Raw genomic sequence first — 25,280 nt, forward strand, 5'->3', positions numbered from 1 at the left:
GGGAGAGGGAGAGGAGCTGCCCAGTGGCAGGTGATGCACACCCAGAACCCTGTTGCACTTTTACAAACCTGAGCAGCCTTGCCACACAACTCTCCTGCAGGCCCTGGAGAAAGCAGATGTGCAGCTTAGCTGCTGCAGAGACACATCAGAGTAATAACCAGCCCACTCTAATCAAATATCACTTTTCATTACTTTGTCCAGTTCATAAATCATCTCTGTAGCCAGAATCAGGGACATCTTACCACTGAAAGAATGTCACCTCGCTGGCATAATTTTTTTCCACTTTCCCTCACACATTAGCTGTGATACACAAGTACCAAGTATCTTGGATAAGGCAAGAGTGAAAGTAGCTGTGACCATCTTTCCCCCTGCCCCTATCATCATTAGAGCTTTTCCATATTATACTACACAAACCGACAGATAAAACATCCAACAAGCAAAAGCAAGTGTTTGCTCACTTTTCAGCACAGTCACCCTCAGCAGGAAGCTACCAAGGATGAGCCAGAGCCAGGTCAGGCATCAGGACTCAAAGGACAAGGGCTTGTGATGGAAAAGAGCAGACAGCCCCCAGCTCCCAGCCTTTTCTCTGCTGGAAGTGAGGGTAAGGGTACTCCCATCTTTGCTGCTGTTGCCTCCCTGGAATACAGAAAGCTCCACTCTGCAGCAGGTACAAGGCAAGTGATGAAGGAGGGGATAACTACACAACCCCCAGCCAGTTTCTTCAGCTGGGACTGGAGAGCTGCTTCAGCTGCTCCTGGGGTCCTCCCATACGCACGGACACACAAGACCTGGTGGTGTGAGGATATACACAGCTGGTGCATTCTTGCACTCAAAGAGTCAGTAGACTGATTTCAGGTGAGTATCTTTGGAGCTACTTTCGTCCTATGCTTGATGTCTTCCATGTGTCCTCTTTCTACAGCATGGGCTTGGCACCCCACTGAAGTCTGTCTATCAGTAACACCCCACATGAGTGACCCTTCTCCTGCCAATACATAAAAGCTCCCACATCTTACAAAAATGTCAGTCTTAAAACACTCAAGTCTAAAATTAAAGTTTATTTCAGTTTTAAAAAGAAACAGGGAAATACACACATGAGTATCTTAAGAGTTACACAAGTGATAATGTGATGTTTCTTTTCCATGTGTAGCTCCCACTGCCTGGCACTTTGAGGTAACTTGGTATGTTTCTCACTTTTTTTAGATGTTTTACAATACACATAGAAATACATCTTCCAGTGGAAACACAGACATTTTAATCCACTTCAAAAAGTCAATTTTTAAATTTTGTTCATTATTTGGTATAGAAGAGACACCTCAAATGTGACGTGGGCCAGCAGTGTGCAATGTCACGCTGGTGAACGATACGCTCCCAAAGCAGGCAGCTGCCTGAGCCAGCACTGCTCCAGAGCAGAGCTGCTTGCAGTGTCCTCTGCCACTCCCACGGACAGCACAGCACTACAGGATTTAAAGTTGTTTCTTCCACCTAAATGGTTTTACCAGCAATCCTCTGCAGCCACAGCTGCAAAGGGAACTTTGCAGGTGTGAAGGGAGGGAACTTTGCCTGATCAAGGAAAAAAGGGCTGCATTTTGCTTTACACACAATCAAAAAAGATGGACCACTGATTGACAAAGGGTACACTCAGATGATACATTATCTGTATGGAATACAGCTTATCATATATATGAATACAGGATCTTTGTATTAATATATATATTTTTAAAGTAATGGTCATATTGATTTACCTGTGTCAATTTGAAAGATAAAGCTCTTTGCCACGATTCAACATCTTTTGCACTTAAAGGATCTTTACTTCCCACATGGAGGACAGCACTTTAAGTACAAATGACTGTGCCTGATGTAAAGCCAATGTTGGAGTGCTCTGCTGGACTGGGACTACAGCTGTCAGCTCCTTGCAAGACTGAGCACTGGAGACATGAAAAGAACAGCAACAACAAAAAAATTAACTCACCATGCCTAACTCTGAACTCTGAATTTAGGTTCTCACATTGAGCAGACAGTCTCCCTGTGTGTTCAGTAGGACAAGGAAACTCATCCTTTTCCTCTTAACATGTGATAGGTAGAAAAACTTGTTCCCCTGCTCCAGCACTACACTCAGATGCCCCTCAGCAGAAAGTAATTAGTTCAACTAATGTTCTCCAGGAAAATGTGTTAGATGGTGAAATTATCCTGTACTAGATCTAGCTAACCAGTGTTTGCTCTTAATAAAAATACTGGTTAATTAGGAAAATAAATACCTTCAACAGAAATGGTGGTTAAAATATTTTATTTTTTATATAATAGAACATACTGCTGTTTACTTTAAATCACTTTAAAGGCACACATTGTTAAAAATACTTCAAATTTACATCACATGTACAAATGCATAAAACAGATGTACATGTCACCAAAAAAATACAATATGGCTTCATAAGGTTGAGGTGGGGCTGGGACAATTCAACATATACTTAAATTTTACAGGATGCTGCTAACACTGAATGGACTGACTAGAACAGAAAAGAATGGACCTAAACCATGGATTATGTTATATAAACAGTACAACACATCGAATACACAACATCAAGAATCTGTGTATGGATTCATAGAATTGTTAGTTCTGCAAATTCATCACTTTCTAGTGCCACTGAATAAACAGTGCATGTGTATGATCTGCCAATCTGCAACAGTGGGAAGATAAATTGCAAATTCTCCAAGAAGTTCTCTGAAGAATCTGCTGATATGGTTTGTTAAAAAATAAAATAAAAAAAAAATGATTGAAACAACAGACTTAAGGTACTGACTGAAGAGTATAACTGAATAACAAATGGACACCTTAGATGGTAATCACTTTTGGCTAAAAAGCATAAAACAAAGTCTACAAGAATGCTCCATGACAATCATTTAGCATTAGTCCCACCCAAGATTAAGGCTCCTATCTAAAATTTACCTTAGATTTGTTTTCCTTTGTGTAAAATTACCTGAGCACAGATATCAAAGATCTACAGAGCTTTTAAAATAGCTGCAGATACTTTAAAAATCTGTAGATAACTTAAAGCAAAATATCCATATATTTAATTCTACCAGCTAAATATTCTCAAGAAAATAACCAACAGAACATCATTTTGGTATGTCAGTAAAGACAGGAGAAGAGTGAGCTTAAGCTTTTGCTTTCATCTTTTAAAAATGTACATAAAATGTAATAGAATTATGCAGATAGTACTGCTTAATTGTAAACAATACATTAAATGTTTTTAAAAAACAGGAATCAAAATTTAGGCAGTCACTCTATTCTTCTATAAATTGTTTACAAATGCTGCTTCTCCTCTTGCTAGAGATGGCTGGTGGTTTCTTAAGCACTAATAAATAGAAAGTAAAAGGACCTGCCCCCACTATTTTCTGTATTATCATTTATACTTTGTGTCCTAGAAGCATGAATTGCTGTCATTCTCATTTGCTAAGGTTATTCCCTGGACACCTGTAAGGCCCAGACCCAGAAGAGCACCTAGCATCATCTTAAGAGCTCTGCAGAATCAGGTTAGATTCAGTAAGGTTTAAGATAATCACACAGTTTAATAATTTGCTGCACTGGAACTCATACAATTCTCAAAGAGCATGGCAGAAAAGCATCAGGTTGCATGGACAGACCAGCTCCCAGCAAAATCAATGCCATCACAGAGGAGCATCAGGCCCTTAAATTTAAAAGCTGAAAAAAGACTACACTGTACAGAAGATAGATGTACATAGTTTAAGCAAACAAAGACTGCATGGAACTATGTCCAAGACAAGCCTTTGGAAATATACTCTATTAAAAGTTTCTTGATTTTATTGAACCAACTGAAAAACCAAAATGAAACACAAAACACAACATCACCGTTTCCTCCTCCTGCCTCACATATTGGTTCCCATCTTTCATTCCCAAAAGAAATTAATACAGATAGTAAAACCTCACTTTAAGCATTGAGCAACTGTATATGAGCCTGAGGAGCAAATGGGACTTTTCCACTCAAATACATTGGGTTAACTTTGATATGACCATGTTACCTGTGTTGTTGAACTAGGACTAGCTGATTGCCAAGGGCATTTTACAATCACTGACAATCCTATAAAAAGGGAAGGTACCAAAAAATTCCAATGAAATATGAAGCTAAGATTAAAAAAAAAAAAAAAGAAAGAAAGAAAGATTGATGATGGATGACTGTTCCAGATAATTAAAAGAGAAAGTAACAGCAGTCTGTAGTACCCATAATTCTGCGTATAAATAGCAGGTAATCCAAATAAAATGCTACATTTGGTTGAAAAACTAAATTGAACACTGCTTTCATATTAAATAGATTAAAATATTCATCCACCACGAAATTACATTGATAAATAAAGTATTTTCATGTAGCAAAAACAAGGGGCAGGTTAATTCCAAGCTTTTTATGCCAAATATGAAAGGTCTGAGAAACAAAAGTAAATTGTACAGTAGTTCTAGTCTCTTAAATTTACAATACTGGAACCAGCAGGATTTGGCTAAATAATACAGTTTAAATAAGCTAATCTAAAGGAACAGAGCGTCCTGTAAACATCTGACACAAACCACATTGCATTCTGATGGGGTGGCTATACCTTCTCTATGCGGGAGAAAGACAATTCAACTGGTGGTGGTAACAAGGGATGCAATCTAAAGGCAACATTCCTGTTCTTCAGTAAGGCTTGTAAAAAATTTGAGCAGTGTACGTATGACAGCCTGTACAATTCTGAAATTTCTGGAAAGCTCTTAATTTTAAAAAAAGCCTAAATGTTTTAGGTATAAAACACACATTGAGAAGATGTCCTTTTAAATTATGTGTAAAAGTGTCTGGCACCAGAAATGAACACTTGGTATTATTATACCTAAGGAAAAAAAAGCAAAGAATCACTCAAGTGTCCCTGAACTTCAGAGGAGATGCAGTCGATTAGGATACTTTGTGTTGTTCTTTCCTCTGGAAAAGGAGACATGAACACACACCCTTTAAGCTGCCTGTACTACATCATCAGTTTTATATATATATATATATTATATATAATGCATATATATAGTGAACATGTATATAGTATGCATATATAATATATATATATTTGCATACACATTTCTTTTACCTCAATCGGGAATCATCTGGTTTCATGCAACACACCTATCAAGAATCAAAACTATTAATTAGATCATAGCTGGTGTAACTTTAGTACCAAATCTTTTATTATATAGTGATTGAGTGTTGCTCAGCATCAATCAGGTCTGACTAGAATCCTCATCCTTCAGTCCAGTTCATGCATTGCCTCCATCGCCCTTTCCTCAGCCACCTTCTTCACATAGAGCCTCTGGTTGATCACTACTGAGGCACCTCTGTCAGCCTCTGAAGATAGCTCTGTGTTGCTGGCATTGAGAGAACAAACTGAACTGTCCTGTGACCTATTCGGTAGCAGCTGTATCCCAGCAGTCCAAAAACTGTTGCTTTTAAAACAAATTTGAAAATCTTACTTGAAGCTGATGGAGGAGGCACACTGAAACAAAAGATAGAAAACAATATTAATATTTGCATAGCTGGAAACAGTAGGCATTTTCCAATTAAAAAAAAAGAAAAGGGATTTTTTCTCCCCTTCCTCCCCACAGTGCAGGAAATTTTCACGTAACAGATGCATCATGGATGAACAGTGTATTCTTCCATGTTCAAGGGCTACATACAATTCAGTAACAATGAAAATGAATAAACACTAACAAATCCCTTTCTACTTATGCCACTCTTAATAGCTAGGAACCTTTACTTGTCCATCACCCTGCCAAAATAATTAAGTCAATACTCAAGTCAATATTCAGACTTTTTGAAGAATACTAAAAGAGAATATGAGATTTTCACAGAGCCAGTTGGAAGTCTCTGCACTGGCCACCTGAACCAGGATACAACAGGCACACCAGGTCTACCCCCCACCATTCAAGCAGTCTCACTGTGGGCATATGAAGCAAACAGTTAATATTACTTCCCAATAAAGTTGACTTTGAGAGCACAGCCACATGCATAGCCACATGCACAGCCACATGCAGCCCTGTACCCTCACTAACAGGCTCTGCACCCACAGCAACTCATAATCCTCTCACAGGCAACTCAGAGGTTTCCATATACTGTTTCAAAGGAGCCTCAAGTTATCATTTATTTATATACAGAAAAAGTTTCTGTAATCTGCAAGCACTGCACAGTAAGTCAGCAAGCTGACAGGGCAGGGATGACAGTAGAGATGCTTCTTCAAGCTGTGACAATCAACCAAAAAACTCCAAAGAAACTGCTAGTTTTTAGCAAAAGAAGCTGTTACATCAACATGTAGAAAAGCACAACTGTTACCTCATTATTTCCTGGATCTTCAAGTCAGAATTCCAGTTCTTTTCAATCCCAGGTACGTGACCCATGCCAACAACGCCAACTACAACAGCTGGGATATATTTTCTAGGTTCATCTGAGAAAAGAAAGATGAAGAGAAAGGAATATATCTGTAAAAGAACTAATTTAAAGTTATAAAGAATTAGCCAATGTGTGAGACTACAAAATTTAATTTTGAAAATACAGGGGCTTTTACTACCACATATTGAAACCCTGTTGTTGCATACTGATCTCACCTACTGCCTCTTTCACTGAAAGTCTGAAAAAGCACAGTTTCTAGATTTCCAGGAATCATTTATTTAATAAATAGACCTGGCCAGTGCTCATACTTCAGCCTCAGGTTGACAGGCCTGGCAGATGCAAGCTAAATTAACTTCTTTCTTTTTCTGTGTAGGTCATGTTTCTGTGCTGCTTATGAGGAACACCCCTGGTGTTTGCTGTCTCCTGAACAGAGCATTTTCTCTGCCACTTTGGACAGTGGCACCTGGCACACAAAGTGTAACAAGATTTGGGCTCACAATCAGAGAACAATGCTTGAGACCACACCTGTTCCTCTGAAGCTCTCTGTTAGACCTGGCCTCGGCAACAGCAAACCCAGGCCAGAGACATCCAGCAGCTAGCCAGCAACCATCAGACCAATGCAACACGTGCCAGCTCTCACCCTCACCTCCCATCTACCATCCATATTTCACAGCACCCAAAATGCGGTTTCTGGAAGTTTTCCTCAATGAAGAATATAGCACCATGCCACAATAAAATAACTCACAAAAAAGTTTCTAAGGAATAATGATCAGGCTGCTTTCCTATGGGGAAAATGCTACATAAAACATAGATATAAAATACAAGTTCCACTGTTTTGCTTTAAATATTCACCCTTGATTTTTCCAGAAAAATAAGTAAACATGTGAAGAGCAACCCACTTCAAAATGGAACAAAACTGTATTGAAAACACTAGAACTATTATACATATTTATCAAATTGGTTTTTCTAAATTTTCTTTTTCTCAGTCTATTCTAGAGTTGCTCTAAAGCAGAACTGCAAAAACAACAGTTCTGCACTAAAGTGATGACAAACACTATCTTAAGATATTAAATAAGAGGTAGCACACTTCAGTATGCTTATCTATAGGAGGGCATGCCAATTATGTATGGCAGCAGAATACTTCCAAAGATTAGACAAATACTATTTTTGTATATGCCTATACCTTGCTGAAATAGCAGTCACATATGATTATTACTGAAATAGCAGTCACATATGATTATTACTGCTAGATCAAAGTTCCTAGCAGCCCAATTTACAATTATTAAAAAACCTATGAAGAGTACTGAAATGAGAGAACTTATCAAGAAATGAGTCCCTCAGCAGCCAGTGACAACAATGAATTTGGTGAGAAAATGGGACAAGCAAGATAGATGACAGTCCCATACTGTGCTGTCATACCAGATCCCTGCCTTTTGAAATGGTTGGCTAATTAGTACTTACCAGTTTAAATAGCACAATGAGAAAGGAAACATAATTTAGAGTCTACTGCTCTAGGTGGCTTCAACAGAAGAGTAATACCCCTTTTTAAATTTTTTTAAGCATTGTATCTTATGTGACACATGGCATTCATGAACTGAACATCCCAGATTTTCTGAGAACTGAACTTTGGAGCAGTACACAAAGAACACCTTGCTGGTTATAATCTCTGCTTTAAAACAATTACTTTCTGAAGCTCGAGGTAGTTCTATCTGCTTTGCTGCTTGCTTCAGCATGTAGGTCAAGTAAATATCTCGTTCAGAGACAATCGTTCGATGAAGATCAGGGAATTCTCCAATCATTTCTGCCATCATCTGTTCCAGTAAATCCTTCTGTTTGCATTTCTCCACATCATCTTTACTGAAAGAAAGGTAAGTTTTCTCAGTATCTATTACGCTTTTAAAGGTCAACACAGACAAACCAATGAATAAAAACAATTGGGTGTTACACCTAAACACAGTCTGCAGTTCTCTTCCCCCAGCTTTCCTCTTCAGAAGGAAAATAATCTCCATAAACCTGTAGAACTTGATACCTAACAATACCTCTACAGTGAAGGAAAGGGAGAGAAAAGAGGTCACTTGCCTTTAGCCAGTTCAACTGGATTTTCTCCTTTCCCACTTTAAAAGCTGGCAACTCAAGTCAGCAAAACCACTAGGGCTTTAAAGGCAGGAGTTACCATGGTGCCCCATTTTCAGTGTGCATTAATAAGCTTAGAAGAGCCTACACACAGCTCTTCTGAAGAAGCAGATCTGCTCATTGAACACACAGAGACTCTACTTAAGGAACAAAAAAGGGACACTAATGCACAGTCTGAGGGCATGGAGAAAGATCTGCAGGTTCCCAGTGTCAATCACAGGTCTTTAGCAGGGACGTCAAAGTTATAAACCAATTTGCAGAACAGAAAAATAGCAAACAGGCAGGAAATGCAAAAAAGGAACTGCAGGAGTAAGTGTAATGAGCTTTTATTCTTTTCATAGATGCTATAAACCCTTCTGTTAGCACCCCTAGCTGTGGGTCATAGCTTGTGGCAATGACATTATCTGGTTTAGCATCATTGTCTATCAAAGAATGACGTCGAACAGGCTTCCTTTAGCTTCCAAGATGAAAAGGACACTACAAATGTCAGCAGGGCAAGCTGAAGGAGAAATGCTAGCTTTCAACAGACCCAGAAACATCAACAGACTGACAACTTTGATGTTGAGTTATTACTTCATTTTCCATGGAATCTCATGATGATGACTGGATGTGGATATTCTTAAGAATATACAAATTATTGTACTGAGGCCTTTACTCTCTTATTTACAATGTCCCCACACAGTAGTGAGAAAGATTTCATTTTTTGCATAATAAAATAATAATTTAAAGAAAGTTTTAAAGTATACTAGAGATTCTTCAGCATCTAATCTTACACTTCACCTGGACGTAATGCATTGAAAGACAAAGGAAGAACTGACAAGATCAGAAAGACAGTTTTCACTTCAAAAATACATCTCATTGCAGGATAGTTTGTATATTCATCCTTCTCACTAACTTCAAATTTCATTGCATCAGGCTGGGTACCTCATACTAAAGTCAAACTGAAGAATTGAATAATCCATCCCAAACATAAAACATATGGGGTGCTTATTCATACCTGATGGGGTCAGATAAGAAGCAAAGGCCCCAGGCAAGCTTGACTTTTTGCCAGAAGGAAAGTGCAGCAATTGCTCTCTTAAATGTAACAGGGATGGGCCGGTCACCAAGGTGGAATTTACAGAAAGGTACTTTACTGGCCTGAAAGGGAAGAGACAAGTAACTAGTCAACATATCATACTGCAGCACAGCACATTCTTATTAATGAACAGTAAGGATTTACTGTGTTATACAAGGTATCTTAAAGAGCAAGATATTCCATACTTCAACATAAAAAATAGTTTGGCTTTGCAATAAGTAAAATTTGTAAAATACTACTACATTACTTCATAAAGGAATAAATCAACTACCACTGCAGTTGGTATTTCATTAAATTGTAATACCACACCCTTGAGGTTACTTGTACTGAAGCACAAAGGTTCTGAATATTTACTATATAAGGTGACAGTGTGGCTCAATATCTGGGCCTGAGTAAGGTCTGAGGTGAACCATCAATGGTGTCATCATTTTGGTTTCACCTAGGATTTGTCAGGATCATCAACCTTACAGCTGGTCATGGTAAAAGATATTAAAGAAAGAGCTTATGAGACAATAACTGATGCCAGATACCACATGATAATGGGAGACTTGGCTGTAAGCTCACCCTGACATATTTTTGCATAGTATGGAATTTCTAAAAAATTCTTTTCTATGGATAGTTGTTTAAAAATTTCCAGCAATCACTTTAGAATAGGACAGAGCTATTTTTTTTCTTTCCTGCTTAAAATGGGAAACACTTAAAATATTTCATTCTGGTCTAGAATGCTCAAGAAAATAAACCTTGAAGAAGTTTTCTTTTTATTAAGGATAAATATAACAAGTGATTCCAGATTATTTATCAGCAATGTCTCTCAGATTTCCTTACTAGTGCATAATTTACATTAAAATAGCAAGATACATTCTGCAAGATGGATGCACATATAGAAAATAGTGTCCCAGTATTCCCAGACAAAAAAATAAGAGTAGTGTAAAACACAGCTAACTACAGCTAACAGTGATCCATTCCAGTATCACTGCTGGCAGTAGCACAAAAGGTGACATTAAAAAGACCATATAGGACCAACAGATCAGTCAGATATTTTGACTTCCCCAATCTTTGTAGATGAATGGAACATATCAGATCTCATTAATCCTTTAGAGCTGGTTTTCACAGCCTGAAAGCCTGACACCAACAAACAATGGTACCAACATCAATATTGAGAATTCAAAAATAATTATTTAAAAGAAACTAAATCATTAATAAAACAAATGTCTTCAGAAATATCATCAGGAAAAAGCCTTATTTGAATTGCTTTCCTACCACTTATGTCTACCATTCTTTGTACCTTAAGGTACAGTTTGAAGTCGAAAATGATTTTTACTACTTTATTTGCTTCAGCAGAGGTATGGCCAGAGTGCTCTTTTCTAGGCAATAGCAAAATGGTTTTATTGAGTTCAACTCTGGAAGCAAAAGGCCAGTAATCTGACCTCAGAAAAGCCATCTCAAGTTCTCACCTCTTTGAAAGCTTCCCTGAATTCTCCTCCTGGGGCCATTCCCAGCTGCTCTGTGATGTGAGCAGAAACCTTCAGAAGCAGCATTTGCATCAATCCAGACATGACTCCATTCTGGCACAAGAGGGAGAAAAACATGTAAAAAAAACAGGCTGAATGCACTGTTCACAGAAATTAAAAAAACATGAATTATTTTAATGAAGAAACAGCACTGAAGCTACATTTTGGAGCCAATTCACTGATCAATACAGCCCATATGTCAGTTTTTATCAGTTTACCTCACTGTGTGGCCAAAGTATTCTGCCTTTCAACAAAAATGTACAACAGGTTAAGAAAATAAAGAAGGATAGCCAGATTTATTTCAGTCTGTATTTACTCTGTGTGCTTGAAGCAAGTGTCTGAATATCTTAATGGTTGAACAGTTCTGTGGTACAGACACAGAAGGGATAGTAGAAACAGGAAGCCAGGGAGAAGGTAAGAAAAAACCTGTCTTATCAGTTTGGTTTGAGCCAACTGGTACTGCACATCTCCAGGTTATCCACATTTGAGCCAGATACCACTCTGCACCATGTTGCTTTGCTTAATGGAAAGCAAACAACTCTCTGCAAACAACTGTAAGGGTTTGGAAATTCAAGGAGGAGCTAAAGGAATTCTGGTTTTAACCTGCAGCAGTTACCTGACAAGCTGTGGATGCCAGTGATTCATTGCAAATATGTTAGGTTTCATGTCAACATTCTGCTCATCTTCCAGCTTCAATTAAGAGCAATGAAATCCAATTTTAGCGCTTAAATATTTAATGTAAGTGATTATAAAAAGACACAATTTGGGCTTTTTTTCCTCATTTCCAAACTTAAGGATGAAAGTTGGAAGCAGCTATGACTTCTAGTGTAGCTTTTGGGCCTGTCTCATTTCAATAAGATGAGGCAACTAAGGCATAACTGAGCAACTTACCAACTGGTCTGATGTTTATCAGAGAAAAACAAAGACACTATAATTTGGCATGAGACAGTTGGACTGTTCTCCTGGTTTTCCCTATATAATCCATACTGTTAGTGATTCAAAGGGGAAAAGGTTGGGGAATTTTTTGGTTGAGACCATAGATAGAGAAATACGTTCTTTAAAAGGCCAAATGTTCAAATTTTATTATTTGCATTATTCCTGCAAATAGAGTAAAGGAGACTAATACTGAGCTATAAGAATAGGAAGGATCTTTGCAGTATTCTCTGGCTTTGGACCCAACAGAGTCTGTGTTTTCTACTGCCTGCATGCAAGATCACTTCAAGCCCAGGTAGGAAGTGCTACCTGCCAAGCTGCCAACCTGACTTTACATCACAGAGAAAAAAAAGTCTGCTATTTTGTTTTCATTGTTCTTTTCCTCTTAACACAACAAACTGTTGCATTTAGCTTTGATATAAAGAAAAAAAGTTTCTGTGCCTGTTCACAAGGTCAGAAGACCCCCCAGGTATGCTGTTCCAGTTGTTGTGAACATGCATTTTGGCTACGTGCATCAGAATAATCCACCTTACCTAAGATAAACAGAGAGATGCAACAATTTATGCAATATGCAAGTGTTTTGCAGTGTCTTTTCCTTTCATAGGGCATAAACAAAGAAAACAGCAAAGACACATTATTGCCTCCCTCAGTGAATTAGAAAGCCAGTCCCGAGACCTTGTATGTGAGCACACACAGTGCATAGCCCTGAGCCACTGCAAGGGCTTCTGCATTCATGCAGATTATATTCCTCTGGGGGGAGGGTGCACTCCTGGAAGTCCCCCAATTATATCAATAAAGCAATTCCAATATACAGTTACCACACAATCAAAATAACAATCTACAAAATTCTTCATCCAACTGGACATTGAAACTCTTTACTATTGACCAAACACTGCCATTCTAATCAAGTGTCCTGTCATTTTTAAGTCAACTTTGTGTTGTTGCACTGTGTCTAGCTTAAAATCACTCAAATACAAGCTAGCTAAGTGGAACTGAAAAAATACAGGATTTTTTTTGGCACACATATCCAGACATGTCCACATCAAACTGCCAGAGTAGTTATAATTTGAAGAGAATCCCACACTTTTTAGCCCAAATTTTTCAGAATCCCCCTCTAGGGCCTATTTTCAATTAGAAACTACTCCAAAGACAAGTGGATAGGTAGGAATTAAAGAGCAGCACACTAGGTTGAAGAAGGAATGCAGCTAAACAGAAAACACCAAAATTAAGTGCTCTTTAATAGTTGTGATACAGATGCAGATTGCAGGAATAATAATCACATTTAACTATATTAGCAGAGCATTACAATTGCAAAGTTAGACTTGTGCCCTGCAAATGGAGCAGCTGTTAAATGCAGGAGGATTCCTGTCAAGGTCAGCAATTTGCCCAACCAATCCTGTTGTGAAAAGAAAGTCCTCAATGCTCCATCTGAAAACAGAAATAACACCCAAGCCTAGCTTTGCCAGTGTAATAGTACTCTCACCTGCATCAACAGTATTAGGTTCCCAGCTGGTGGGAACACTGGTTTTGATTGCAATCTGAAAAATTGTTCTTAACATAAACCTTTAATTCTCACTGTAGGAATCATACCTGTTTTATAGCTTGTTGAAGTTTTTCCAGATTTATTTCTTTGGCTTCTTTTAGTAATGTCTTTTCATCCATCTTTAACATAGAAACTCTGTACTGGCATAGTTCCACCACAACTACATCAGGCTGCACTTCTTGTATTGTCTGAAAAAGATGAATTCATTTATACTGCTTTAGAAAGGAATAAACAGAAATGCAGCCAATATCAACATTTTAAAGAAAGAAAGGACCTTAAAATCACATTCCAATAATAATTTTCAATTAAAAAACCAGTAGTAAATAAGAGTTCTCCAAATAACTATGCATTGACAAAAACATTAAGGCAGGTGACAGCAAAATGTCTTAGTTACTGGATGCTTTGGGACAGGATAATGGTGAACATACTGTGCTGGGGAGGGGAGCAGGGAAGAAACACTTCATGGTAAACTTTTCACATTCACAAAATTCATTTGACTGTGGTATTTTTCCATCTGAGTTAGGATGCACTTTGTGCCAGAACTGTCAACCCTGCAACCCTGGTTCTTACAAGATTCCTCCCCCTCTACCTCCTGAATAAAGGCAGTCTAAACTGCAGAGCTTGCAGGAGGTACAATATGAAATAGTTCCTACTTGCACTAGGGCTTCAGACCTATTTGCAGCTTGAGAATGGAATCCAAGTGTTGTGCAGGATGGTTTTACAGCCAAATACTATCCAAGCAATGCAAGCTTCACTAGTGAGATTTCTACTTTCAACACTGACGCTGTATCTGCCTTTTTTATTGAAGGGCAAATATTTGAGCTGGGAGACCATGTATTGCATCAAAAATTATTACTGTAAATGTCTGCTTCTCATCCCATAGTGCTGTTAGTCCTCTAACAGCCAATTACAAAAAACAGAGCCTGAAGGTTCCAGCACAGAACCAAGTCAGAGAGCTGGACTTCATTCTACTTAGTGCTAAACTGAAATATAAAGATGCTGCTGAAGGGCTCACACTGAGTATTTACCTTTACTACATCCTTTTTGCTGCTGTCACTGAAGTGGGCTGTTCCAACCACATATACTTTAGAACCATCCTCAGTATTAAGCTCAGTCACAGTGTTTGGTAAAGCAGGCTTTTTCTGCCTCTTCTTCAACTTCATCTCCAGGAGAATTTTAAATGCATCTGCATCAGCTATAAATGTAAAGAAAAACAGAAAAGAAAAGCACACATGATATAAAGTGCAGGTAAGTACAGACAGAAAATAAAAATGTCACCACTAAACAGCAGAGCAGAGCTAAAAGGCCATTGATTTACCACTGTAATCTTACATTCAATTCTGAAGCTACATCATTGAGAGTGCCATCACTGGAGAGGCTGCCTCCAAGCATGGGTCTCAGTCCAGGTTTCCTACCCTGTGGACACTGGGACAGGTTGTCCACGCAGTTCAGTAAGGGAAAGAGAGAAGCTGTGTGGCAGGTGAGGTGGACAGAGAAGCAAAGAATACTTAGAAAAGGTATACACTAAATTAGAGAAAAAGAAAAAAAAAAAGCATTTTTTAAATTCTAAACCCAAAGTGTTCCATTTTGGGATTCTTACCTATATAAACAATAGCAACACATGGACACTGGTGTGAATATGATGGCAAAGTCACCTCCACATACTGGCACATATAGGATACCTACAGTACCAACCTTAGCCTTTTCTGGGATTAACACACCAGGGATCAGTACACAAGAAAATTAAACCTCAAGAGGTATTTTGGTCAGGTATCCAATCATTCTTCCCTAGATTCAACAACTATTTAAGATCAAAATGGTACAAAGTGAGTTTAGCTCCTCTATGTCAAGCTTCCTGTATGGAAAACAGGAGGATCTATCAGCTTTGTCACAGATGCTCATTGCCAGGTAGCCTCATTGACTGAGACAGAGAAGCTTTAACTCTATATCAATGAGAAATTAAAGTTCTTTTGAATGAGTCATCTTAAAGCTGTAATGCATCTTAGGGAAAAAAAGTATCGAGCAGGAAAGCAGAGTTTTGTTTCCAACCAACTCTCTTTCTCTGGCAAGCTGCTGCACAAGTTAGCAGAAGTCTCAAGTGGTCTCCAGAAGCCTGGAATAGGATCATAAGCCCAGGGGAATAAAAAAAAAAAAAAAAAAAAAAAGATTAGTGAACAGTTTGTAGGCAGGATGTCAAAGATGCAGATAAATTACAGCCTGCTACCACACATTCATTTTATGAATCTGGTTTAGCTGTGTGGCTCTGGCTCCAGCTGTGTCCCACAAATACTAATCTTGTAAGACTTTATGAAAAAAAACAAAAAACAACCCCAAACCAAAACCAACCAAACAAAAATCCCACCAAATTAGAAGAAAACCAAACAAACAAAAGAAAAAACCAAACCAAAAAACCAAAAGCAACCCTTCAACATCCTTCTTAGCATTTGAGCAAACTGCTACTTCATGGTCAATACCCCAGAACATGGTGTGCTGCAATCAGTACTGTCTGAGCTATGGCAATATTGCTGCCAAAACAGACAGTGATGCTGAGGAGGAGGAGGTAAGGAAAACATGACTGAAAAGGAAGTAGAGGTAAGGCTGTTGCATTTGTAGCACTCTCAGTCACATAATTATAAAAGCAGCCATAGGAGATGAACAAAAACCCACCTAAGCAAATATCCCACCTCCCACCATGGTCAAAAGTGGATGTCTAATGGAGAACATAATACATGGGGAACTGTGTGTAATACCTGTCTCAAATACTTTCCTAGCCTAAAGCCATTTATGATTCAGATTCCGCCAACTGAAAGTGGTTTCTACACATTTGGTAACCCTTAAAAGGTGTAATTTCTATTTACTTTTCAAGCTTTCACCTCACACATATACTCAATACTAGACTGAATAATGTTTCACGTGAAGAAAAAATGTGATAGTGGTACAGCACCAGATGTTATAATTTAAGGACACAATTAAGGAAAACATTCTCAGGTGCAGCTATGGTTTTTATTGAACTAACTTCTGTATCTGGAAAAAAAGCCACATAAAAAATTAATCTGCTTCTTTAGGTCTGCATAGCTTTAGTCAAGGCTCTGATTGCTCCCATGAAAGCTGAGATCCCTAGGAATTATTCAGCAGTGTTATTGTTACACACTAATTTTCCCTAAGGTAGTTCAGAGCCTATTATTTGCCAGAAAGCACAATCTGAATGCTCCTATTGTTACAAATCAGCACCAGATACACTAATATAATACCAGTGCATCAATACAGTTAAAGTAAATCCTAAGAAGCCTTTGTTTTTTCCTCTTGAGAAAGAAATGCCTGTCATTACCTGATCTTGCCAATAACAGGTAAGAAAATATATTCTTCCTGGGCTTCACAAGACAGTTTTGGTTGGAATACTTCTATTGCCACATCCTGCAGGCTTGCCAAAACATTATCATGCTAGCATGGGCAAAGCTTTCCATTTGGGACAACTCATCACCATCATATCACAAGATGCCAGACAGTCAAAGCAAACATATACTCATGCATCACTGGCTTAGAAAGCAATAGCTAAGCTTAAAACAATAGCTGAGTGTACCTATTAAATCTAAAAATATTTACTTTTGAAAGTATGGGATCAGCAAACCGACAATCTACATGTCATTGCTCTTTCTAAATTTGATTTACACAACTGGGCCTTGAAACAAATCAAGAACAGATTAAATCAGCTATGTCTTCATTAGCATCTCCTCTTTTTGCCAACAGCCCTGTCCCTTTTAGGTAAGGAAAAGGCAAGGACATTTAGTTGAATACCCCTTCCAGTATGATCACCCTCCCCAGTCCAACCAGAAACATACAGATATTCTGTGATATACTTGACGCTCCCTTTGGGCCATCTTCTGGTGCATCAGAGGACGACATTGGATCTGCAGCAGCCTGTATGAAACAAATTCAAAAGGAGGCTGGGAATTATAACGAAATGTTTCAATACATCTTTCCCTTTGTGAGTTTACTCAATTTGAACCTACCAATAATATTCAAGCAAGTAAATAATTTAAGCAGTGTCACAGTTCAAAACATCTGTGATTTTACAACTATTTTTTCCTAGCTGCCTGAGTATGAGCTAGAACATCTTAAAAATGGACTACTTCATGCCCATTTTAAGAGATAATATTTATACCTGACACAGAGTTTTAAAATAAATGGGATTTCCGATAAAAAGAACAAATTTATCTCTAACACTACTACAGTACTACAGCTACTACAGCACTTTGTGTTGAAAACTAAAATGTGCACTAATTATTTTATACCATTTGACTCAACTACCGGCCAGCACTAGTCTGTCAGGAGTCTGACAAAGTTAATCAGTACTCACAAGACTAAACACATCCATTCTAGAAGAGTCAGGCCAAGTATTTATTGGAATAAGGCAATTACACAATATGCACATCAAACCTTACAAAATTCATGTGCATGTTGACTTTATACAGATCAGAAATCAAAGATACAAGGCACCTGCAGAGTTTTGCTCTCTAAAGGAACAGAAGGCAATTGAAAAGATTCACAAAGACTGACTCTTCGATATTATCCCTAGAAGTATGTGATACAGGTCTTTGGCTAACAAAAACCTTTCTGATTTTTAATTTAATGGCAAGTTTTAAAACCCATGCATAGAATTTAAATAATTCCTGTCATTCACCCAATGTCATTCAAGCCAGAGAGGCAGAGTTAGTGCAGAAAAGACTCAGGAGTAAGGGAAAGCTAAATTATAAACTACCTTTAGGCAACTATCTTAATTCAAAGTTTAATCAGGATGATTATTGGAAGAATTTGGAATTTCTGAATAACATTAAGTCAAAAAGTTAGAGACGGGATGAGAACCCATCATCATTAAAGTACTTTCCAAAGGAAAGAAAATATTAACGAGTCAGCAAGCAGGCAGCCAACCTCTCCTGATGCTTGTCAGCTTTTTAGCTAAAATGACTGCTTTATGTACTTTGTACTTAACCTGGTAAGGTTTAAAGCAAGGCTGTACAAAGCACACCCAAATGTTAAGAGCTTTCTATAAGAGTAATTATTTTCTTCTTTCATTCCATAATGCCAAACAGGAATTTTGAGAAAATAAATCCTGAGTCTTACCGTGGCCCCACTGAAGGCAAGGAAAAATTTATGATACATTTCATGGACTAAACTCAAAACATACAACAGCTTTACAGTGCAAAGTTTAAAATAGTCACAGCAACACATCATCCTTTCACTACAAAGCAGAAGTCTGTTCATTGACAACTGCAAACTGAAATTACATTGCAAATTGCAATTACATTCACAAATCTAATTTAACACCAGCTCAGCTTTTGATCACAACATATGGCTTGCATACGTTAAGTCTAGTCACAACAATATTTTGGAAAAATTTATCTATCTGTAACATATGGAATTAATCCTATCACTTGTGCTGGCTTTGTCATCACAACATCACAACAGTGCAATGAGCACAGCACTAAGCCACCATGTTAGGAATCTGTTGTTCTTTTTTTTATTAACAGGACAAAAGAACTGATGTTCTTATACTTCATAAAATAAAAATTTCCTGAGTTTCACCTATTATTCCAGAAAAAGGTTTTGAGATACATGGATATGAAAAAAGAAGGAAAGGAACAGAAAGGATAGAAAAAGAATCTCAGTTTAATTTGGCAAGGAACTTCAGCCATGTACAATGAGATTATTTGTATATAATCAATTTCTGTAATTTCTCACAAAACCTTTTTCCTCCTAAAGGTTTAATCTCATAGGTTAAGCGACTTTATGCAATTCCTCACTTACAAGTAGAACAATAGAAAAGACCCATTTTAGCTTTTGCAACTGGAGGGAAAGAGAACCTGAAAAGAACCTAAATGCATCAAGAAAAATAGCACTCAGCTCTCCATCCCCATTTTAAAAGGGGTCTCACACCAGCATTCTCAGTCCTAAGACTTTGCAGAACTTGCCCAAAAATAAGTGGAAGAACCTGGCTGATTCACTCTTGACCTTCCCTGCGATTGTACTGAGATACAAACTTCATCTCCAAGCCCTACCTCAGGCTGTTGCTCCTCTTGCATTCCTGCAGCGTAGGATTATTTTCACCAACCACACAAGAACTGCAAGAAGTAAAAACAAATGGGAGAGAATTAAAAATTATTGGCATAACTCAGAATATTTGCTCAAGAACTGTCCAGGGGAAAAAAATATATCTATGTATCTCTAATAAAGGTTGAGTAATAAAAGCAGCAAAGTGAAGAGGCACAAATGTCACTTCTTCAACTCTATTGCCATTCAGAGAACCAGAACAAACCAACAGCAACTCCCCCAGGTAAAACCAGCCTGTTTCAGTATGGTTCTTGAGGTGGCTCAAGCCAGAGAACAGTTTCTGCAACAGCAAAAATCTTACTCAACTTAGTCAGTAATTCTGTCTAGTTCATATCAACTACATCAAGACAGTTTTTAGGCAGATTCTAGGAATCATCTATATTTCTAGTATTTTACTGCTGCACAGAATATGAGAGCAGTCACAATCTTAATATTTAACTATAGTCATATGTGTTGTTTTATCTGCATATACATATTTATATATAAATATATAAATACATATATTTATAAATATGCCAGGGTTAGAAGATCAGTCAGCTAGTATCTGTGTGACAAACCCATGAAACTAGGTTTTTAAACCCTTACTGAATGGTTTCCATGTTTTAGTTTAACGATAGAGATGATGTCCAAAGTTCTCTGTGATGCTGGCAGAGTGCTGTGATTGGACTTGGGTGGTACTCTGAGGGGATTGCACATGACACTGGATGCATGACTAGAGCTCATTCTGCTTATTCTCACTGCCATCCACTAATATCGAAGCACTCCAAGAAAGTGATGCTTCTTTACTACAGCATTTTGTGCTACCTCCATTTGAGCTATTTCACAGTACATGTGATCAGAGTTTTATTTTATTAAATAGAGAGTGAGCAATCCTGAACAACTTCTTCATGGAATACATTTGCAGTCCCACTCTGAGGAGTGGACAGACAAGTCTGGCTCCTGCCCTATGGTCAGATGAGGCTGGAGAAAAGCTGGCTGGCATTTGGGTGACAGCATACTTCAGCACACAAATGTGATGGCAAGCCTCCCCCTTCCCCAAATACAAAAGTCTCCTGCAGTCAGATCAGTGCTCTGCATTCTGGTTTCTAGAAAGCCATTTTACTTTTTAGCTTTGCTTAAAATAGGTTTCTTCAAAAGAGCATTTGCCTGGGCAGTATGAAGCAAGTGAGTGTAATTCTGTCCACTGGCACATCTCCCACCATACAGCAGAGGGATTTCAGGATTTTGTGCCTTCTGGCTGTCCACTGCTCATGGTCAGCCAGCAAACCCGAGATTACAGCTGCAGGCTGGGCAAGAAAAAAGCAGAGTGGCCAAAACCCTGGCTTCTGCATGGTCTCTAGAGCAAAATTCCTATGAAACCCAACAGATTCCCACAGCTTAAGCAGGCAACAGCTACAGACACAACTCCTGAGCTGCGAGGCAAATACCTAATTAAAACAAAAAAATACACACTGCTCACAGTCCAAGAGGTTCATTAAAACAAATGATTCAAAAACATGCAAGAAGTCTGCACAGGCAACATAAGCACTCCAGCGGTTGTGCTACAAGGCACAATTTTAAAATCAGGACCTTCCTGCCTTCGAAGGAGTCAAGTCAAGGAAATCTGGATGTCAGAGTAAGCTGAAATGGCAGGTGAAGCTGAACTGCTCTTCTGCTTCAGTATTTCCCCAATTTATGAGTGTGGACAGATCTAAAGGAGTACAGCAGAAGGAAACCCCTGCCTTGACACCTGCAACCTGACTGGCACACACCAGCCCACAGACACCTCACTTCAGACAGTCTCTCAGTTTTGTGGGGTTAAGTAAACTCAGCACCTCTTTTTATCCTGTCCTGTCTCTGAGAGACTGGCTTAACTACTTGTTGGCTTAGACAGTAAACCACACTGGAAAGCAGGCTCAGTTTAAAAAAACACCACTTTTTCCCTCCCACTCTACCAAGGCATTTTTAGTTCACGTGATGAAACAGCTGCAGGAAGAACTGCAGCACCAAAACTTGAGGAACAGTATGAAGTGGAGATCCTGAAACCAACTGCCCTCTGAGAAAATACTTCTTCAACTGCAGCATCACCCAGTGTACCAATACTCTGATGCTCAGCTCTAGGCTTGGTTCTCAATTGGTTTGTGTGCAAAATACCACAATGTTTTTCTGTCAGTGAATCAGCTGGCCCTAAATACAACCTAAAGTTCTAAGTTTGATTAAGGTCTGCTGGCATTTGAAAATATGTCTCTTATCTACAGACTACTCTTCAAACTAATGAAGCGCTAGTTTTGTTTTAAAAATAGACTCCTCTACAGAAGCACTACATGGTATTTTTTCCCACCAAGTGACATTTTAGAAAACATCATCCCATTCTCACTACTGACTATATTATGTGTCTGATACTGGTGGGGGTGGGGGAGAGATCTTCTTTGAAGTTTACTCAAGCTAACTAGCACCGGTTTTTAACTGACCTATACCTTCGGAGAAAACAAGCTGTTTCCAGCTCAATGTTTCACTGCTGTTTTCAGCTCCAGGGAATCCATGGAACAATACTTCCATGGCCAGGTGAGAGAGTGTGCAGCCACAATGACGGGCAAGTCTGCCACCTTTCTCCTCTAGGACAAGCAGGCCCATGGCAATCTCATGAGGTTTAGTAAGTACAAGGTGCTACACCTGAGTTGGGACAACCCCCCATTATCAATACAGGCTGGGGTTGAAGGGACTGAGAACAGCCCTGCTGAGAAGAACCTGGGGGTGCTGGTGGATGAGAGGCTGGACACAACCTGGCCATGTGCACCTGCAGCACAGAAAGGCAGCTGTGTCCTGGGCTGCATCCAAAGCAGCGTGGCCAGCAGGGAGAGGGAAGTGATTCTGTCCCTCTGCTCTGGTGACACCCCACCTGCAGGGCTGGGTCCCCAGCAAGGGAAGGACACTGACCTGTTGGACTGAGTCCAGAGGAAGCCACCGTGATGGTTAGATGGCCAGAGCACCTCTCCTGCAAGGAAAGGCTGAGACAATTGTGGTTGTTCAGCCTGGAAAAGAGAAGGCTTTGGGTGATCTAATTGCAGCCTTCCAGTACCTGAAAGGAGCCTACAGAAACTATGGAAAGGGATAGTTTACAAGAGCTGTACTAACAGAACAAGGGGGAATGGCTTCAAACTGAAAGACAGTTGATTCAAATTAGATATCAGGAAAAAATTCTTTACTGTCAGGGTGGTGAGGTACTGGAAGAGGTTGCCCGAAGAGGCTGTGGATGCCCTACCCCTGTGAGAGCTCAAGGCCAGTCTGAATGGAGTTTGGAGCAACCTGGTCTAGTTACAGGTGCTTCTGTCAACTGCAGGAAAGTTGGAACTGGATGTTGAAGATCCCTTCCAATCCAGGATTTTATGCCCTTGTTTTCAGGTGTTTAGATCTGCTCAAGTTACATTGGAGCTGAAATTTTCCATGCAGAAGACTTGTTCTAGACTCACTAGAGTACAGGCGAGGCTGGGTACTCAGCTAGCAGCATCCTCATTGGCAGCACTGGCAAAAATCCATGTATTTAGGAATTAGTCAAATACCTTGGACTCCAGGCTGATCTAGCTCATCCATGTGAAAGACACTATCCTTGTACCTCTATGTATTCATGGAAGGTATGTGAGTGCTATGATATTTGAAATATAATTTGAGGCCTCTGAGAGAGGACTGAATGTACCTTGCTGTTACACAGATAACCAACTGAAATGCACAAATCTGTATGCACTTCCTTTCACCATGTCCAATAGCAAGAAAAGGGGCCAATTCAGATCAAATTCTGGCACCATTTGAACAATTTACATCCATGCATTTCAAATTTCTTGGAGTTTAATTTTCTAACCTGTGTTCTGGGCTTTTTTTTTTTTTTTTTAAAGTTTACTTTCCTAAAGAAATGACACAAGGTAACAAGGCATCTTATTTGTTTGTGCTTGTTCACACATAGGTGAATTTTAAACTATTTTGGCAAGCAGGGAAGAGTCTCACAGTCATTTAGAGGTGCAACACACAGCACTGCTCCTCCAGGAGAAAAACATCACTAAGATTAGATGAGGTGCTTGTGAAAAAGAGGTGGTCCGCAGAACTTGCCAGGGAACAGAAGGAAATCCAACCCCAAGCTGAAAAGTCACAGGCAAAAAAAAAACTGTTCAGACTATTATTGACAGTGTTCCATAATATGTATACTGCAATATCTCATAACCTCAAGTTCTGCTTACCATGAGATTTGGCATGAACATGTGAAACCAATCAAATTTCCCTCCTCCAGCTACTTCAAAGGCCTGGAAGAGCCCCTTGTAAGATCTATCATATACTGAAAATATGAGACATGACAGGGCACTTCTTTCAGATGCACTGGGAGACTCAGCTTTTAGGCACTCATAAAGATCAGAGATTAGGAAGTATTTCTGTTCTCTTATCTGCCAGGAGACTGTCTTAATCAGGGATTCATTCTCCTGGTTGGAGTACTACCAAGAAAATTATTTTTGTTAAAATAAACAAAAGGGGTGATTGATGATTGAATGATGATTGAATCTCCACCTCAAACACCTTTTTCCCAGGCGAATGGAATTCTTGTGCTTAATGCATCTTTGTTAGACTGAGGGGACCTGCCATTCACTGGGCCATTAAAAATTGTTGTTTATACATACACACGTGAAAAAATGAAGCCCTTTAGCCAACTCTTAAAATACCTAGGCAACCAAACAGGAATTTTTGAGACCACCAAATAAACTGCAAACCTAGAATTTAGCCATTACTCATGTCTATTGATAGGCACCTATTTCCTCTCAAGCTCTTCTTGTTCCTCCAGCACACACAGGACAGCCATTGCTACTGAGAAAAGTACTGCCAAAGAGGGGCTGTATTTTTCCCCATGCACATGGGCATTATACTCTTCCCCCCAAAATAGCAAGTTCAGAAAGGAACACACAGAAAAGTTCAACATCTTCTAGCAATGCTTTCCCTGCACAGATGCTGGCAAAGCAGAGGCAGAAAGAACTCCCTGCCATGCTATTTCACATCAGCCCTTGAGTCTTCCTAATATAAACCAGCTTCAGCAGCACTTCTTTGCACAAAATCTTCTCATGAACTCATTTTTCATACTTGATAGCCTTAGTCAACCAAAGTGTTTCGGTTCCAGCTTCATATTTAGGCATCTGAAACTCTCCTAGCTTGCAGTCTCAAGAACACAAGAGGTACATGCACTCACAGATCAGCTTCTAGCAAGGCAAGTTAAAGAACAAAAGGTCCTTTCCTGTTTAATTTCAATGAGGTAGTTCAGTGAGAAAATTCAACCACCACACAGACAATTCATTACAGCATCCTCCTACAGTAGGGCTAAACTTGTTCCTTTAATGTCTTGTCTAAATTTGCTTCCTTCAGACAGTGATTCAACTGAATCGATAAAAAAGCTCTCAAAAAACCTCTCATGCTCCTACCCATAAAACAACATAGCCAGCTACTTTTTAACAAGATTTTTATTGGATGTTTTCCTCCTTCTGAGCTATACAGAAATTCAGAAGCAGCACTTTGCTTCCTCAACATGTTGACACTGCAAGAGGGAAATAAAAGTTGTC

At 39.0% G+C, this 25,280-nt stretch overlaps 1 protein-coding gene across 4 annotated transcripts in view; it reads right to left on the reverse strand.

Moving 5' to 3' along the window:
* Positions 1-1,035: 1,035 nt before the first annotated feature.
* TRABD (TraB domain containing) overlaps positions 1,036-25,280 on the reverse strand; it is a 30,725-nt gene continuing 6,480 nt past the window's right edge. The window contains exons 1-10 of one of the 4 annotated variants that reach the window (XM_077179040.1): positions 19,662-19,711; positions 17,445-17,523; positions 14,938-15,074; positions 14,634-14,800; positions 13,653-13,793; positions 11,073-11,183; positions 9,541-9,680; positions 8,095-8,267; positions 6,354-6,465; positions 1,036-5,520 (exon numbers count right to left, since the gene is read on the reverse strand). In XM_077179040.1, the coding sequence (XP_077035155.1) occupies positions 5,349-5,520; positions 6,354-6,465; positions 8,095-8,267; positions 9,541-9,680; positions 11,073-11,183; positions 13,653-13,793; positions 14,634-14,768 (984 nt within the window). In that variant the 5' untranslated portion in view covers positions 14,769-14,800; positions 14,938-15,074; positions 17,445-17,523; positions 19,662-19,711 and the 3' untranslated portion in view covers positions 1,036-5,348. Of the gene's footprint in view, positions 5,521-6,353; positions 6,466-8,094; positions 8,268-9,540; positions 9,681-11,072; positions 11,184-13,652; positions 13,794-14,633; positions 14,801-14,937; positions 17,524-19,661; positions 19,725-25,280 lie in introns of those variants that run through there. The other 3 variants (XM_077179037.1, XM_077179038.1, XM_077179039.1) reach the window with 3 other exon arrangements.

The sequence above is a fragment of the Agelaius phoeniceus genome, chromosome 5 (genome assembly GCF_051311805.1).
Source record: "Agelaius phoeniceus isolate bAgePho1 chromosome 5, bAgePho1.hap1, whole genome shotgun sequence".
Taxonomy (NCBI): Eukaryota; Metazoa; Chordata; class Aves; order Passeriformes; family Icteridae; genus Agelaius; species Agelaius phoeniceus.